General features: G+C 42.8%; 1 protein-coding gene across 3 annotated transcripts in view; it reads left to right on the top strand.

Moving 5' to 3' along the window:
* The window catches only part of RAB11FIP4 (RAB11 family interacting protein 4), a 117,171-nt gene extending 102,842 nt beyond the window's left edge, over positions 1-14,329 (top strand). For all 3 annotated transcript variants that reach the window (XM_066332415.1, XM_066332417.1, XM_066332416.1), the window contains 10 exons: positions 1,049-1,183; positions 2,613-2,648; positions 3,546-3,645; positions 4,072-4,175; positions 4,701-4,841; positions 5,372-5,453; positions 5,712-5,849; positions 6,296-6,454; positions 6,791-6,934; positions 7,871-14,329. In XM_066332415.1, the coding sequence (XP_066188512.1) occupies positions 1,049-1,183; positions 2,613-2,648; positions 3,546-3,645; positions 4,072-4,175; positions 4,701-4,841; positions 5,372-5,453; positions 5,712-5,849; positions 6,296-6,454; positions 6,791-6,934; positions 7,871-7,987 (1,156 nt within the window). In that variant the 3' untranslated portion in view covers positions 7,988-14,329. The remainder of the gene's footprint in view (positions 1-1,048; positions 1,184-2,612; positions 2,649-3,545; positions 3,646-4,071; positions 4,176-4,700; positions 4,842-5,371; positions 5,454-5,711; positions 5,850-6,295; positions 6,455-6,790; positions 6,935-7,870) is intronic.
* The last annotated feature ends 434 nt before the right edge of the window (positions 14,330-14,763 follow it).

Here is a 14,763-nt window from a genome sequence, read left to right as displayed (position 1 = left end):
GTCTTGGGAAATGCAAGCAAGTAGCTGCTGTCTGTTAGGAGCCAGAACTGCCACAGCAGTGCCCTTGCTTCCTGCACGTATCCTCACTCTCTGCAGCTCTTATGTCCTGTGGCCAAGGCAGGTCCAGATTTTACAGTCCTTCCCCCAAGCAAGGGAATGGGTGAGCAGGGTTGGGAGAGCTGAGCATGAAGATTCTCTAGGAGTAGTCTGCTTGGATCAATAGCACACAGAGGTCTTGTCTTCATTGCTAACACCGGACAAGCTCACTGCATCCTTCTGTTCCGCATGTGACCCCCACGTGCTCCCCTCTGTTTCCAGCATTTCTGCAATCCAGCCTGGCCACCTCTCTCCTGCATGCAGAGCCAGACCCCTCTCCACTGCCCCTTCATGATGATGGCTCGTATCTTTCATCCCTTCTTTCCTCAGGTTTATGCAGCACTTTCCATTCTCATTCCTGGGGCTCAGTGCACATCATTCCATGATTGCTCTCTTTTATTTGAGTTTATTTTCTCTTTATCATACCAAGAGGTACTGCTGTCTCCTCTATAGACCTGTGTCCACTTCCCCCTTCCTCTTCATTCCAGGGTTCCTTTCATCCTACCACCTGAGGGGGTTCGTGTGACTTCTTACCAGACCACTCTGTTTTTCATCTTCCTGCCTTTCTCTTGGAGAGAAGACTCTTCAGGTTGCATGCCAGCCTCTAGTGGGAAGATGGGCAAGATGAGAGGGGAACATTGCTGAGGTTGAATATACTCATGTAGCTGTCTTTGCTGTGTGCATCACAGTGGACCCCATGTACCTTTTGCTGTTCTTCTGGTCACCCAAACTGATTCTTTCCACTGCCACCCACAAGGCCTCAGCTCAGGCAGGTGGACTTGCCCTAAGAGTAGCACTGGCCGTCATCAGCTCTGACATAGATGAGCTGTGGTTAGAGATGGTTCTTCAAGTCCCTCATCTGTGATTCTGACACACAGACAGACAGTCACGAGGAAAGCCTGTTGTGGGTTGGTTACTACAGCCAGTAATGTCTCTCCTTTCCTGCAAACAGTGCTGGTCAAACCCCCCGAAAAATGAGACATGTTTATAACAGCGAGTTACTGGATGTTTACTGCTCACAGTGCTGCAAAAAGATAAATCTCCTCAACGATTTGGAAGCCAGGCTGAAAAATTTGAAAGCAAACAGGTAAGCAGCCTATTGCACTGCCTTTGGCAATGCCCCCTTGGCATGGGACTGGCTAATAGCAGGAGAGGGAGAGCAAGCCCCTCTCCATTTTGAATCCCATTCCATCTTACACATAAACATATATTTCGTACATAACAGTAAGAAATTTAGACTTGGAAATGTAGCCCAAACCAAAATGCTGTTCTTTATCAGCTGTTAAATATTTTTCTGATTTAAGGTGCAGACATCATTGATAAACTCAAATATTTTAACCAATGAGCTCTTTGATTGCAGAGTGGGAGTGATATTTCAAGGAATTTTTCCCAGGAAGTGGGATCTGCTGTGCTGCTTAGTGCAGATCTACAGTTAGCTACTGCTTTCTCCAGGTGGGAAGGAGGGATCTCCAGATCCTTGGCTAATGCACATAACCTTACATACACCTCTCCTAAAGCTACTGGTCAGCAGAGGTACTTGGCTCCTGTGGGATTTTTTTTTGTGATGTCAAGAGAACTTGGAAAAATGATGAATCCTGTGGCAGAAGTAACTTGTGGAGTTCTTCACGATTTCAGCCTTTTCCTTACATTTTTCTCTCTGCCACTCCATCACTCCTAAGTTGTACTGAGCACTTAGAAAGTGCTTCTAACCATCACCTAGAGTTTTTGAAGGGAATTCTTTGGTGGGATTTTAGCTCCCCCTAGAAACTGGATGTGAGTCCTGCCTGTCGGTGTAATCACTGGCACAGAGCACGGTGCACTCACTGCTGCTTCTTGTGATGCACAGCAGTGTAGGACTTGTGATGAGCAATGTTCCTGCCCCTAGCAAGGAGTCTGCTAACAGCCAGACTGTGACCAGCCAGGGCTCTGGGAATTTTCTGGGGGAGGCTGGATCTGCCTGGCCAAGAGCTGTGTCTGTGCACACAGAGATGTGCCATCCTTACTGAGAGATGCAGCAGGATATTTTGGTCTGGTCCCAGTGCTGTTGTCTGCAGCAAGGAGTCTTTATTTAGAGAGCACCAGTCTCTGGCTGCACATGGGAACTGTAAAAATGGAAAGACCTCAGTTCCTGTGCTGAACTGGGAAGCATTAGGGGGAAGGATAAACTAATTGTTCATAAAATCATCTAAAAACTGGAAGTCCAGAATAAATGTCCATCACTAACTTGGTGTCCCTTTGTGGTGTTTCTAATGTTAGTTTCGCTCTGATTGACACTGACAAATCTCTGCTAAGTATAACAGTATTTGCAAATTGACTTATTAATGATCACAGTAATTTGTGGCTTCACTCATCTTTGTGTTCTTAGTAATTGCAGCTTTTGATTCAGTTATTAAAGAATATTGTTCACAAAATCATCTTTTGACTTGGCTAAAAAAGTCGATTATATTTCATTGTGCAATTAAAATTGAATCGAATAAGTGTTTAATTCCTATATCATTCCTTCTATATCCATGTAGCCCTAACAGGAAAATATCAAGCACAGCTTTTGGAAGGTAAGAGTCTTCAAGTTTTATATGAATATTTGTGGAACCAGCCATAAAAATTCCATAAGTGGGAGTGGGAGAGAAAAGTAGGAATAATTTTAGAGAAACAAAAATGTACCAAGGTAAGTTTTTAAGGGAAGGGGCCTGTGTTTGGGTATAAATGTAGAATATAGAAGCCCCTGCTAGTCTTGGAGCAGGCCCCTGAACTGGAAAGAGCTCTGTTAAAAATACAGATAGCTTTTGCTTCCTTGTCTTCCAAATGTATTCCTTTGTACTGTTATTCCATCAGACCAGCTACTGCTTCTCTAACCCTCATAATGTGGGCCTTGCTGCTGTTACCAAAGTGTGAAGGAAAGCAAGAGCACCCCTTTGAAAAGGACATACAGAATTCTCATCTTCCTTTGACTATGAACCAGCTCTAGGCTGGAGAGGGCTGTAAGGTTCAAGGACGTTTTAGATGCTCTCCAGTGTTACATTTTCTGACACTATTCTGCAGTGAGAACTGTTTGAGGTTTCTCTTTCTGTTTTTTTAAAGTTCTTACTGTATGAAATTTTCTAGTTTAACCGTACCAACCAATGTGCAGTGGTGACCTTATTTTAAATTTGTAATAAGGCAAATACAATTCAGTGCAGTGTGAATAAGACAAATATTTTTTAAACTATGTTAATGCTGGTGGCAGATCCTATCAAAAGCAACAAAGAACTCACTCCATAGAACTAATGTCATTGACTGTGCTCAGTATGACTTCATTTAGCTACCAGTCTCTTGTAAGACTTGAGCTTAACCAGTTTTAATTGTCACTGAAATGATTGCACAGATTTTATCATCAGATGTTCAAAGTCTGAAGCCAGACTCTTTGTCCTCCTTCCTCATCAAGCAAAATAATTATCCTTCTGATCTTTCAGACAACTCTTCCACAACAGTAACTTCAGCAGCAGTAATGGCAGCACAGAAGATCTGTTCAGAGACAGTATAGACTCCTGTGATAATGATATCACTGAAAAGGTGAGAATCTCTGTGCCCTGGGAGTAGTGTACTCAGCCAAATCCTGCTGGAGCCCTGCATCAGGGGATCCAGATCTTGCTCAGAATTACCCATGATCTGAAATTTGAAATTTGAAAAATTACCATTATTCAAAATGTCCTTGATACTCCATTACTATTACAACTTTGCTTGGCAGTAATGTGAGAACTGAGCAAGCAGAGGTCTGGGCATTGTGCTAGGACACCTTTATGGTGTATTTGCAGTGATCACCTTCAGGGAACATGCAGGGTCTGGGGAACTCAGAACTGCGGAGCTTAATTTTTCTGCTGGCTTTGCAGAGAAATATGCCCCTTTTTAAAATGGTAGGGTAGCTAAATGCCAGTTAGAAACAGTGAAGGGATGTTTGAAAAGAGATTCAAACTCAGGTTTTTCTGCTTGCCCTTGCAGGTAACGTACCTAGAAAAGAAGGTGACAGAACTGGAGAATGATAGCCTGACAAATGGTGACCTGAAGAGCAAACTGAAACAGGAGAACACACAGCTGGTTCACAGGTAACAAAGCACAGAGCCAGGTCTCTTCACCGTGTCAGAGCAAAGCTTAGAGCACAGTTGTGGGGAAGGAATATTTCTACCTGTAGGGTATGGCCAAGTCTACTTCCTTCATGCTGACAGATGAAACAAGGCTTTATCTGAGAAGTCCAGGTGGAATAGGGCTGCCTTGCTGAATTTTCAGCAGGAAGAGGCCTCCAGACAAGTGTTTTTGACAGAGATGTTACTGACTTGTACAGAGAAAAACTTTCCTGCTCTAAGAGAGGTTATCCCTGGTGATTGAGGTTTTTTATCTTGCATGCAGCAAGAGCAGAAGGCTGGGTCTTAGTCTCAGCTTCCTGAGGCTGAAAAAATAGACGAACTGATACTACTTAATTCTGTGTTTATTAGTAAATATGAGAGATACTGGGAGAAGTTAAATGCCAAAAGAGATGGTGAATTATAATTAAACAAAGGAGTAGGCAGGGAAGAGAGATGCAAAGAATTTACTTCTGAAGCAGTTACTGAAATGAGATCTGGTTTCCTTAGAGTTCATGAGCTAGAGGAACTACTGAAAGACCAAGAAACATCAGCAGAACAGACTCTGGAAGAAGAGATAAAGAGGCATAGAGAAGCTTACAGCAAGTATGAAAAAGAGAAAGGCACCGAAATTGAACTGCTGAATACAAGGTAACAAACACCTTGGTGCCACCCTGAACAGAGCACAAGGTCTTCTTTTCTTCTCTTTTACCTTGCTTGTAAATGTCGGCTGTTGACCAGCAGACAGTGCACAGATGGTGGCAGGTTGGCAGCTCTGTAGAGTAGCCCTGCAGTCACGTGTCTAATGCCCAAAAGCTTGGAGGATGCTTTACATTAATGCTTTAATCCACGTGGCCCATGTAGGCAGCTTAGCTGGATATTTGGCATGGATTCAAGGAGGGAATTGTGCAAACATTTATGCTTGTGTTTGTTTTTTCCAACTTACTTTTTTTTTTCAGCTACCTTTTGTTAGGAGCACAAGAATCTGAGTGTCGGGGTAACATTTTGGGCCCTAAAAACAAACAAGCGACAGCTCATGTTAAAAAGTGCTATGATTAGAAAGATTTTCCTTATTTGGTCTTTCTATCAAGTGCAAATGAGATGGCACTTTAGATCCCACTATTTTGCATGTCTGCCTCCTTGAAGAGGTATTTGCTGTAAGATTTTTGTTATTAACACAGGGTTCAGCAACTGGAAGAAGAAAATGGTGATCTGAAAAGCACTGTCACACGGCTGAAATCCCAGACGGAGAGATTGGATGAGGTAACAAAACTCCTGAGTCCTTGAGCAATTTAACAGCACTTTATCTAAGAGCAAACTCCTACAGTGCTTGGCCCAGCTTCTTAAATTTTCCTTCCCTAAACAAGACGATTAATGGAATCGTACCATTGGTCCCATGGAAGGGGCAGGAATGTCCTGGGACACGAGGCAGTCTATGAGCAGCTGTGTGTCCAGGTTTATGCTGTGGGGCTGAGGGTGTGTCCTGCTCTTGCCTGTTCTGAGCAGCCCCGTTCGTTCCAGGAGAGGCAGCGCATGTCTGACAGGCTGGAGGACACGAGTCTGCGACTCAAGGATGAGATGGATCTGTACAAGAGGATGATGGACAAGCTGCGGCAGAACAGGCTGGAATTCAACAAGGAGAGGGAAGCCACACAGGAGGTAAGTGTGAAGAGGGGTGTTAGACCAGGCAGTCACATATCACCTGCATGGAGGCCCAGTGAGAAAGAATGGGCAGACAGGATGAGCACTGAGAACACCACATCTACTGAAGCTGTTGCTGGGTTGTGTTTCTGTGGGAAGGGTGCCCACCGAGCAATGAATGCTGCAAGAATACTTAATAAGTGCCAATCACTGACCCAGAGGGTTTACAGCTCTTTGAGAACTGTGTGCCCTGATATTTCCTGTGCTCTGTTTGCAAGGGAAATGATGCTTCTCGGGCATGAAGCTTAGCAGTCACAGCCATTGCCAGCTCCGGGGCAGTTTAGGGGACCTGTGCTTGCAAAGGAAGAAGAGGCAGAGGCTGTGTTTTCGGACTGTGGCCTCAGCCAGGCTCGGGGAGTGCTTTTGCCTGAGTACAGAGGGGGCTGTTTGTTTGCTGCCCACAGCTCATTGAAGACCTGCGGAAGGAACTGGAGCACCTGCAGCTGTACAAGCTGGAGTGTGAACGTCCTGGACGTGGGAGAAGCTCTTCCTCCAGCTTGAGTGAATTCAATGCCAAGACCAGAGAGGTGGAAATGGAGCATGAAATAAAACGGCTGAAGCAGGTTAGCAGGGAAGGGCTTTTCAATCCACATCAAATGTACAGGAATACCTTGAAAAATACAAGCCCAAACGTGCTGCCTACAGATCTTGTCTCCCCCTTCTCACACAAGCACAAGAGCCTCATTGCATCTGTGCAGGACTGCTTTGCACTGGTGTTGTAATTTATACCCCAGGAAAATTCAGGCAGGGAGGCCTTGTCACTGGAGGTAAGAGTTGCTGTCAGCTGCAGCCTTGCTGTGTGTCATCCAAGATTCCTGTGATGTTAATTATTTTATTTTATTTTTAATGAAACCTTGTAGAAAGAACTTAAAAAACGATGTCTTTTCATTCTTAAATAGGAGAATCAAAAACTTCGTGACCAAAACGATGATCTTAATGGACAGATTCTAAGCCTCAGTCTTTATGAAGCTAAAAACCTCTTTGCAACACAAACAAAAGCCCAGTCACTGGCTGCTGAAATTGATTCTGCGTCAAGAGATGAGGTAATGTGCTTTTCTAATCAGCTACTACATCCAAGAACATGGAATTTTCAAAGTAGTTAACTGTCAAGGTTAAACTATCTGAAGCTGACAAATGAACAACAGAAAATTCTGCTTTGCTAGGAGTTCAAGGGTGTTAGAAGATTGCCTTAAATCTAGCACTGTTTTGGTATCCTTATAATACAACTCTCACATTTTTCTCTCAAAATTTTGAGTTATTAAAATCTCACTAAACTGTTTAACCATTCTAACATCTTGTATCATGCAGAGTAATGTGAGAGTATGACATTAATTTCGTACAAAAATGACCATTGGTAGTCACTTTACTTTTTATTTTCTGTTCTAGATTTAGTTCTAAGCAGTCTTCATCTTTGGAGGGCTTGAGGGGTCTTTTACAGCCCTAAAATCTGGTGAAACATATGTACTTAATATAGAACATTGAATAGCAAGTGGGTTATTCTTGTGGAGTATGTTGTGGTTGTTTTGGGGTGTTTTTGAGAGAGTATGCACACCATCCAGGGGAAGCAAATATTTTTCCTGGTGGAAAACACTGAAATACTTGTTCCATTCAGCAGCCTTTCATGCAAAGACCTTTAGATTTCATTAGTAAAATTTGAGTATCATGAAGCTCTTGCTCTGAGATGAAGCAGTTGATCCATAGTAGGTATGCAGGATGGATTGGTGTGTTAGGTGGGGAACTTGTTTCAAATGACCTGCCAGAAGATCCCTGGAGATGACTGTTCACCACCTTCTTTGATAGCAAAGACCTGTAACATACAGAATTGTTTCTCATACAGGGAGGAGCTTGAGTTAGAAAACCTGTCACAAAAAGAATTGGTGATCCTGAGCAGGCACTGGTCTCTCACCTGTCTCAATTTCAGGCTGTTACATAAACTACTGAGAATATTTCAGGAGTAATTTGGAAATGTTGTGTTTTAGCTCATGGAAGCCCTCAAAGAACAGGAAGAGATAAATTACAGATTGCGACAGTATATGGACAAGATAATTCTGGCAATCTTGGACCACAATCCATCTATCTTGGAAATAAAGAATTGAAGAGAACATGAGAAGGAAAAGCAGCAACTGCCTGATACTTCTGCACATGCCACTGGATCTAAGCAGCACTCTGATACTGTAAACGACTCTTTAAATAGATATACACACTAGGTGTGAGTGTGGGTGCGCGGGTGTTTATATGATGTTTGGTACACTGTTATTTGTCATTGAATTGGCTTGGTTAGACTTTTTCCATGCACTTTCAATACCTGTGATGAGATGGATACTGTATATTAATGTAATAACAATATAACTGGATCATACTGTTTTAGATACTGGACAAAATGACTCTACCTCTAGTTGTAAAGGTAAAAAAAGACAGTGGAAACATATGGATGTGGCCCTAACTTTAGGAGCAAGAATTTTTTTCTTTGTTTTTCCAGGAATTTGGGTACCACAAACCAATTGGCATACCCTGGTTCAGTTCCTGACTGGTGCTGACTGTGTAATTCCCTATTTGATTTAGTTTTAGTACTTAAACTACACACCAGATTAAAAACAAAAACACAACAAAAAAAACAAACTTTGCAAAAAGACACAAAGTAAATGGGAAGAAAAGAAAGATACTGCAGAATTTTTGCTATTTATGAAAAGTCACCATCCACTTGTTTGCCACTGTCAGCACAGTGTTTTTGATGTAAGATCACTTTGGAGCCTGCTTTGGGATGCTCTGAGCCCGCTCTCTAGCGTGTGTGCATGTGTGTTTTTTATGCCTGGGTCCCTGTGGCATTGAGGCAAAGAGCTTTTCAAATCTCTTCCCCTATTTTCAGGGGTATATCATGGGCCATTAAGATGAATTCTGGGATTCTGCCCCTTCCCCTCACCCTGATTTTAAAGATTTCACTGAAGGAACACATTCCAGTTCGTACAAAAAAACCCCAATGAAACAGAACAACGACAACAAAAAATTTGCATGAAATATCTCACTTCAGGGGGAGGAGGAGGACCAGCCCTTGACATGACCTGCTGCGTTGCTTTCCCACCCCAGACAGCTGCACTCTTTGAGAATGGCATTTTTTGGGCAGGCTGTGCAGAGCAGTGGCTGGTTCCTGGCACAGTGGTGGACAGTCTGATACAGAGTGGCTTTTACCTATAGGGAAAAAGAAAAAGAGCTTCATCTTGCAGGAGTTGCCAGTCCAGACTGAGCACACACGTGTGCATATCTAAAGCTCTGAGTAGGGAACACATCCCGATTTACATGAGCACTTGTGCAGGTGCTTAACTTTAAATGTGTGCTGCATCTGCTCATGGGTGTCAGTGGGACAGAACATTAAGCTTTAAAGTTGAACGTGTGCTTAAATGCTGCCTTAAATAGGGATGACTTCAACATGTGCCTGTGTTCTCCAGAGCTGGATCTATACTGTAGGGCTAGGATGTTTTTAATTAATAATGTAGCTTATATAAGGAACTTACGGAATTGTTTGGGTAGTTGAATGCTAAAAACAAATTTTATTCCATGCACTTTTTTTAAAAGTAAAAGTTTCACACTTTTGATTCACACCAACTGGCACAGAAAAATCAGCCAGAGTATCTGGCTTTCCCCAGTGCATAGAGATGCTTCCTCTATTGAATACACTCCCCAGAAGAATGTTACAGTAGCAATGACTGTGCTTTTCTGTGTATTTCTTGCTGTTGGCAGTGTCTTGCCCCTAGTATTCTCTTGATGTATCTTGGTGTGTATATGTGATGCATTTTTCTTGAATTTGAATACATAAAACTGTATTCAGTTATGGATGTAAATATATTTTTTTCCTGCAATCTCTGTGCTCTTGCCTTCAGTGATGTGTTACTGGAGTGATGGGAAGCAGGGGATGTACTGAAATCAGGCTTTCTTGAAGGCAAGAAAATATAAACAGTTTGTTTCTGTGTATCTGCATGGGCAGGTGTAAAGTAATGGAAAGAGAGAAGGACCAGAGGAATGACTGAGGGACACAATATCCCAGTTCACAAAGGTCTGCAGTGCTCTGGGAGAAATGGGACAGTCTGGTTCCAAGAGTGATGTCACAGGCCTGGCTTCCTGAGGCTCTGGAGTAATGTGGAGGAAAGGATTTAAAGGCTTTGCCTCTTGGGAATGGTGTAAGATGTAGCACTGCAGCAGCTTCTGTTTGTGCAGAAGTAGTGGAGCCCCCTGGAAACACCCCGCATCCACTTCCCCACCTGCTGCTGCTTCTGGATGTGCCACCCAGGAGCTGGGAGAGAAACAGGTCAGTGCTTCCTGCCTGCAGGGCTCCTCACTTGCACTTCAGTGATGGCATTTCCTTCTGCCTGCTGCCATCTGTGGATAGTGCCAGGGACTTGACTCCTTCTGTAGGCCACAGAGAACTCTTCCACACTGTCTGGGAGCTGTTGCAAACGTGCTGTGACAAGCAGGGCAAAAGCAAAGCCCATGGACTTGAACAGAAGACATGACTGTAGTGATAGCCTTGTTTTTGTCCAGATAATTATATGTAGGAGGTGAATAGTCACCAGTAGTGACAAATAGTCACTGAATTTGGCTGATATCCTGAAAGGGATATTTTAGCCAAGGGTACCCAGCAGTGGAAATTTCTTGAAACTTGCAGGACTTCTTGTTCAGCTCTGTAGTCAGCTGTGTTAGTGTTTAGAAGCTCTTCCTTGCTCCAGTATTTACAGTTGAAGAGATGTCTTGCCACCATGTTGATGGTGTTTGTAGCTGTGTTTTATTGTGTAAAGGAGGTATCCTTCTGCTCCTGTGGGGCCCCTGGTGTTGTACTGCCATCTGTTACTGTGGAAATCATATCCAGATACTTGCTATGTTTGACAAATAATGTGAGTTGGAGGTGGGAGAGGCATTTCACTGGCAGATATATTTTCCTCTAAGGTATCCACCTCTAAAAATCCTAATTAGCACTTATATTCTTAGACTGAGTAACTACAGATTTTAGACTAACTTGTCTTGCAACTCGAGACCTGGAGAACCCTTTTATCCCAGAAAAGAAGTCATTGTGTGTTATGACATGCAGATCATTTGGTAAAAAGGGATCACTCGATGGCTCACTGGAGCAGGCAAAAGAGTAATCTGCTATCAGTGTTGCAGAGAATGTATATTTTGATCAAGTATCAGGCAGACACTGGCAGAAGAGACAGGAAATGTTGCAAATAGGGAGACACTAATTTTGCTGTCTGTTCCCTGATAAATTTCTTACTTCTTTGTTGTGAACATCCTTTGTGTTTTCAGGCTGGCCAGGAAAGTACAGCCTGCCTCTGTCACTGTTGGTGGAACAAGGGCCTCCCTTCCCTGGGTAAATCACTTCAGACACAGAAATGTGGTATCATCTCCTTCTAGCAATACACAAATGAGTAAACACTCCTGTGTCAAACCCATGGTTCTATTTAACCCTTGGGGATGCAAACACAATCCCAGGTACTGTGTCTTCATCTGTTCCTTGGTTCATATGACCTTAGATTCTGAAAAGCTAAATTATATTCTGGTCAAACCTGTTGCAAACCACTACGGGTATTTCTGGACAGTGAAAAAAAAGACCAGCTTTTGGCTAGAAGCTGCCCTTGGTCAGGCTGGTCTCACACAAGGTACTGCAGAAAAATTACCTCTTTCAAAACTTGCACTTAAAGAGTACCTGAAATGTAGTCTCTCGAGATTTTTCTGGTATTGGCTGCTTCCCTCCAGACTTCAGTCTTCAGCTGCTGCCTAGTTCTGATTTCAGAATGATGCTGATTCAAAACTGCTTTGACATCAAAAGATGACTTTTCAGCTTTTTGAATAGCTTCTATTTAAGACTTAAGCTGTTTGAGAATTTGTCTTGAAGTGTAACACTGATGAACTGTAACCATCCCATCTATTTTTAAGGAATTTTTGATGTGCAAACATGTAGGAAGTTTAAAAAAAAAAAAAAAAAACAAACCAGCATCTAATGCACTTTTGTTGCCAACTTTTCTTTCTTGGTCTTTGGGAAAAATTTAGATATTTCTCAGCCAGCTCTGCAGGGAGTTGAACACAGCATTATTAATTCTCAAATATGTGTATCAACAAATATTTTGCCGTCTGAGTGCAGCAATGCTCCATTTACTTTGGTAGAACTGCATTGCTCTCCAGAGAGGATCTAGACCAACAGTATTTATGCTCCCTAATCTGGTTTGTAAATGAGGGCTTGGAAGCTGATATATAAACACACATTGTGGGCTGCTACACAAGGCACTGCTCAGTGGTCTGTGCATCATAGTGCCCGTGACATGTGATGAGTCTAAGAACTAGAATTTACAAATAAAAGAATGCTTCTTTTACATTCTTTAATGGCAGTGAATATACAGTGGTTTTCTCTTAAAACCAATACTGTATAGTTGGTCTGAGGGATTTTTTTTCCAAGTAAGGAAGGAAGTAGCAGCTGATCAAACACTTGCCAAATCAGTGGCTTGGCTTATACTGATTTAAATGAAAACTTGACCCAGACTTTTAACTGAGCAGTTCCTGGTGTAAGTAGCAATGCTCATATTCTTGTCAAGTCATTTGTTACTCAAGAAACATTGTCAAAAAATCATGACAGGTAATGTAACACAGCTGGTTAGTTTTAAAGAACATAGTTGCACAGTTCTGACATTTTGTTCCTTTGCATCTCAGTATTTTTGAAATAAAAATACTGATCCTAGGAGCATTTTGCTGATAAGTCATGCATGGGTTTCTAGTTAATGAAACTCTGCACGTACCTTTAGAGTTTGCTGAGGATTGCAGTCAGTGTTGGGTCTGAATCCTGTCATTCTGCATAATGCACTGGGACTTGCTCCAATGTGCAAGAGAATTGTTTCTTTCTTCCTCAGTGTTCCGTTGACATTTACACTCTTGGTCTTGTCCCCAGCCACTGTCAGGTGTGTGTGTGCCTTGGCGCAGCACTTTGAGCAGATTGGAGGGACAAATTCAATATTCTTGGCTTCAGTGTGACTTTAGCTACAAGGCAAGAATTTCAGTCCTGTCTTTATACCAGGCCAGTCCTGTCCTTGCCTTTTTTGTGGTTGTGAAAACTGGCTGTGTCCCGTGTACATGACAAAACTGTAGCTGATTCTCATGGTATACAAGCAGGTGGTCGGGTGAGTCAAGCTGAAGGTGATGCAGGCGAAGGATCCCTGGGATGTGCCTCAGTTCTGTCCAGGTGTCCCACTGCACACTCTACTGACACGCTCTGGGAGGCTGAGGCCTGCAGCTCAGCATGGCCAGCACACTGCAGAGGTCACAGCAGCAGCCCGTGAGGATCTGCAGGCAAGATCTGCAGGCAGGGCCACGCTTCCATGGCTTGCCACAGTGTGGAGCCAGCTGACAGGCTCCTGGTGCTCTCTGCACCCTGGGTTTCAGCTTGCTGGCTTCAGTCTGGGGCTTTTCTTCCACTGCAAGAGTAGTATCTGGTCAAGCGGACTGTGAGAGACATTAGTTTTTACTTAAACTTTAAACCTAATGAAAACATTAACAAACATGGGCTTCTGCAGTGTATTTTGGACACCTGGCCCTGGAATGGAGGTGCTGTGAGTGGTGCAGCTGTTACACCTGAGCTGTCAGCTTTGCTGCCACTGTCCTGGGCACAGTGACACCCTGGAGACCCCTCAGAGCCCCAGTGAGGGGTGGCAGGTGACTGTTCTGGGGGATGCATCTGTGCAGATGGTCAGGGGGGCTGCAGACACTCCTCCTCCCAGTGATGATCTTACACTCCACAGCATCAGCCCTGTTTTATTTACTACCTTATCCATAGCTAAATTATTCTGGCTTTGGAAAAGGACATCAGAAAGAGAACCAAGAGTTTAGTATCCTGTGAACACTTCAGTACACTACAGGGCAGTAAATGTTGCACTGATATATATTTAATACTGAGACATTTTGAGACTTACTGTAAAATCAGTTGTGAGAGCCATTTGTTTTTCTCTGTTGCACAGACTAGACACGTTTTTTGCATGGTTACATATTTTAGTACTTGTGCCTTTTACTTCTCTGTTGTGAAGATACATTTTATTTTCTCATTTTATCATCTGGTTTTGGACACTTTTTATATACACTTCTTTAATCATCTGGTTTCTTGTAATGTACATGTGTATATATAAAATAGATTTGTATTCATGTGCCTCTGAGATGTAAAAAATACTCATTTTGTACAGGTTTTTTTAGAAGCACTAGGTCATGGTCTAAATTACGTAGCAAATGAAATTTAACATAATTAGCAGTTCTTTGTCGTCTTCTAGGAATGTTGTGTCTGATGGTTGGTCTCTTGTAAGGCAATGTCACACACACTCTGCAGATTTATTGTTTTAGTATCGCTATGAGACCAATTCTATCCACTTGTTGGCTTCAGTTAATTCAGAATAATAAAACAATTAAATGTTACAGTCCTGATTTGGTGATTATAGTTTTTATTTCCATTAAAGCCGATTTGCTTCCTTTTATACTTGAAATGGGCACCAGACCAAAACCTCATTTGAACACATTGCCCATTTCAGGTTAACTTCCATTCTGGGATTATTTTTGTGGGATCAGGAAGTGATTTACTTTGCCCATTGAAATGGAAAGAGAAATAGCATTACCAATTCATAGACTCTCTGTCTCAGAGTGCCTAAAATGCTTTAGTTACTCCTTCTCTTCCTCCCCGGCTTCTGTGGCAGCGTTTCCTAAGGACAGACCCTGGATCTGCATGGCTGGAGATCTTCCTCTTGCAGATGTGTGAGATTGGGTGTCTTGCTCTTCACATTTTGGCAAATGCTAAATGAACTCCTTCCCTTGGGGTTTGTAAAGCACAGCACCCTCCCACAGCATTTGGGAAGCTGTG

This window comes from Sylvia atricapilla, chromosome 18 (assembly GCF_009819655.1).
Source record: "Sylvia atricapilla isolate bSylAtr1 chromosome 18, bSylAtr1.pri, whole genome shotgun sequence".
Lineage (NCBI taxonomy): Eukaryota > Metazoa > Chordata > Aves > Passeriformes > Sylviidae > Sylvia > Sylvia atricapilla.
The sequence above is the reverse complement of the archived record's forward strand: the minus strand, read 5'-3'. Positions and strand labels throughout refer to the sequence as shown.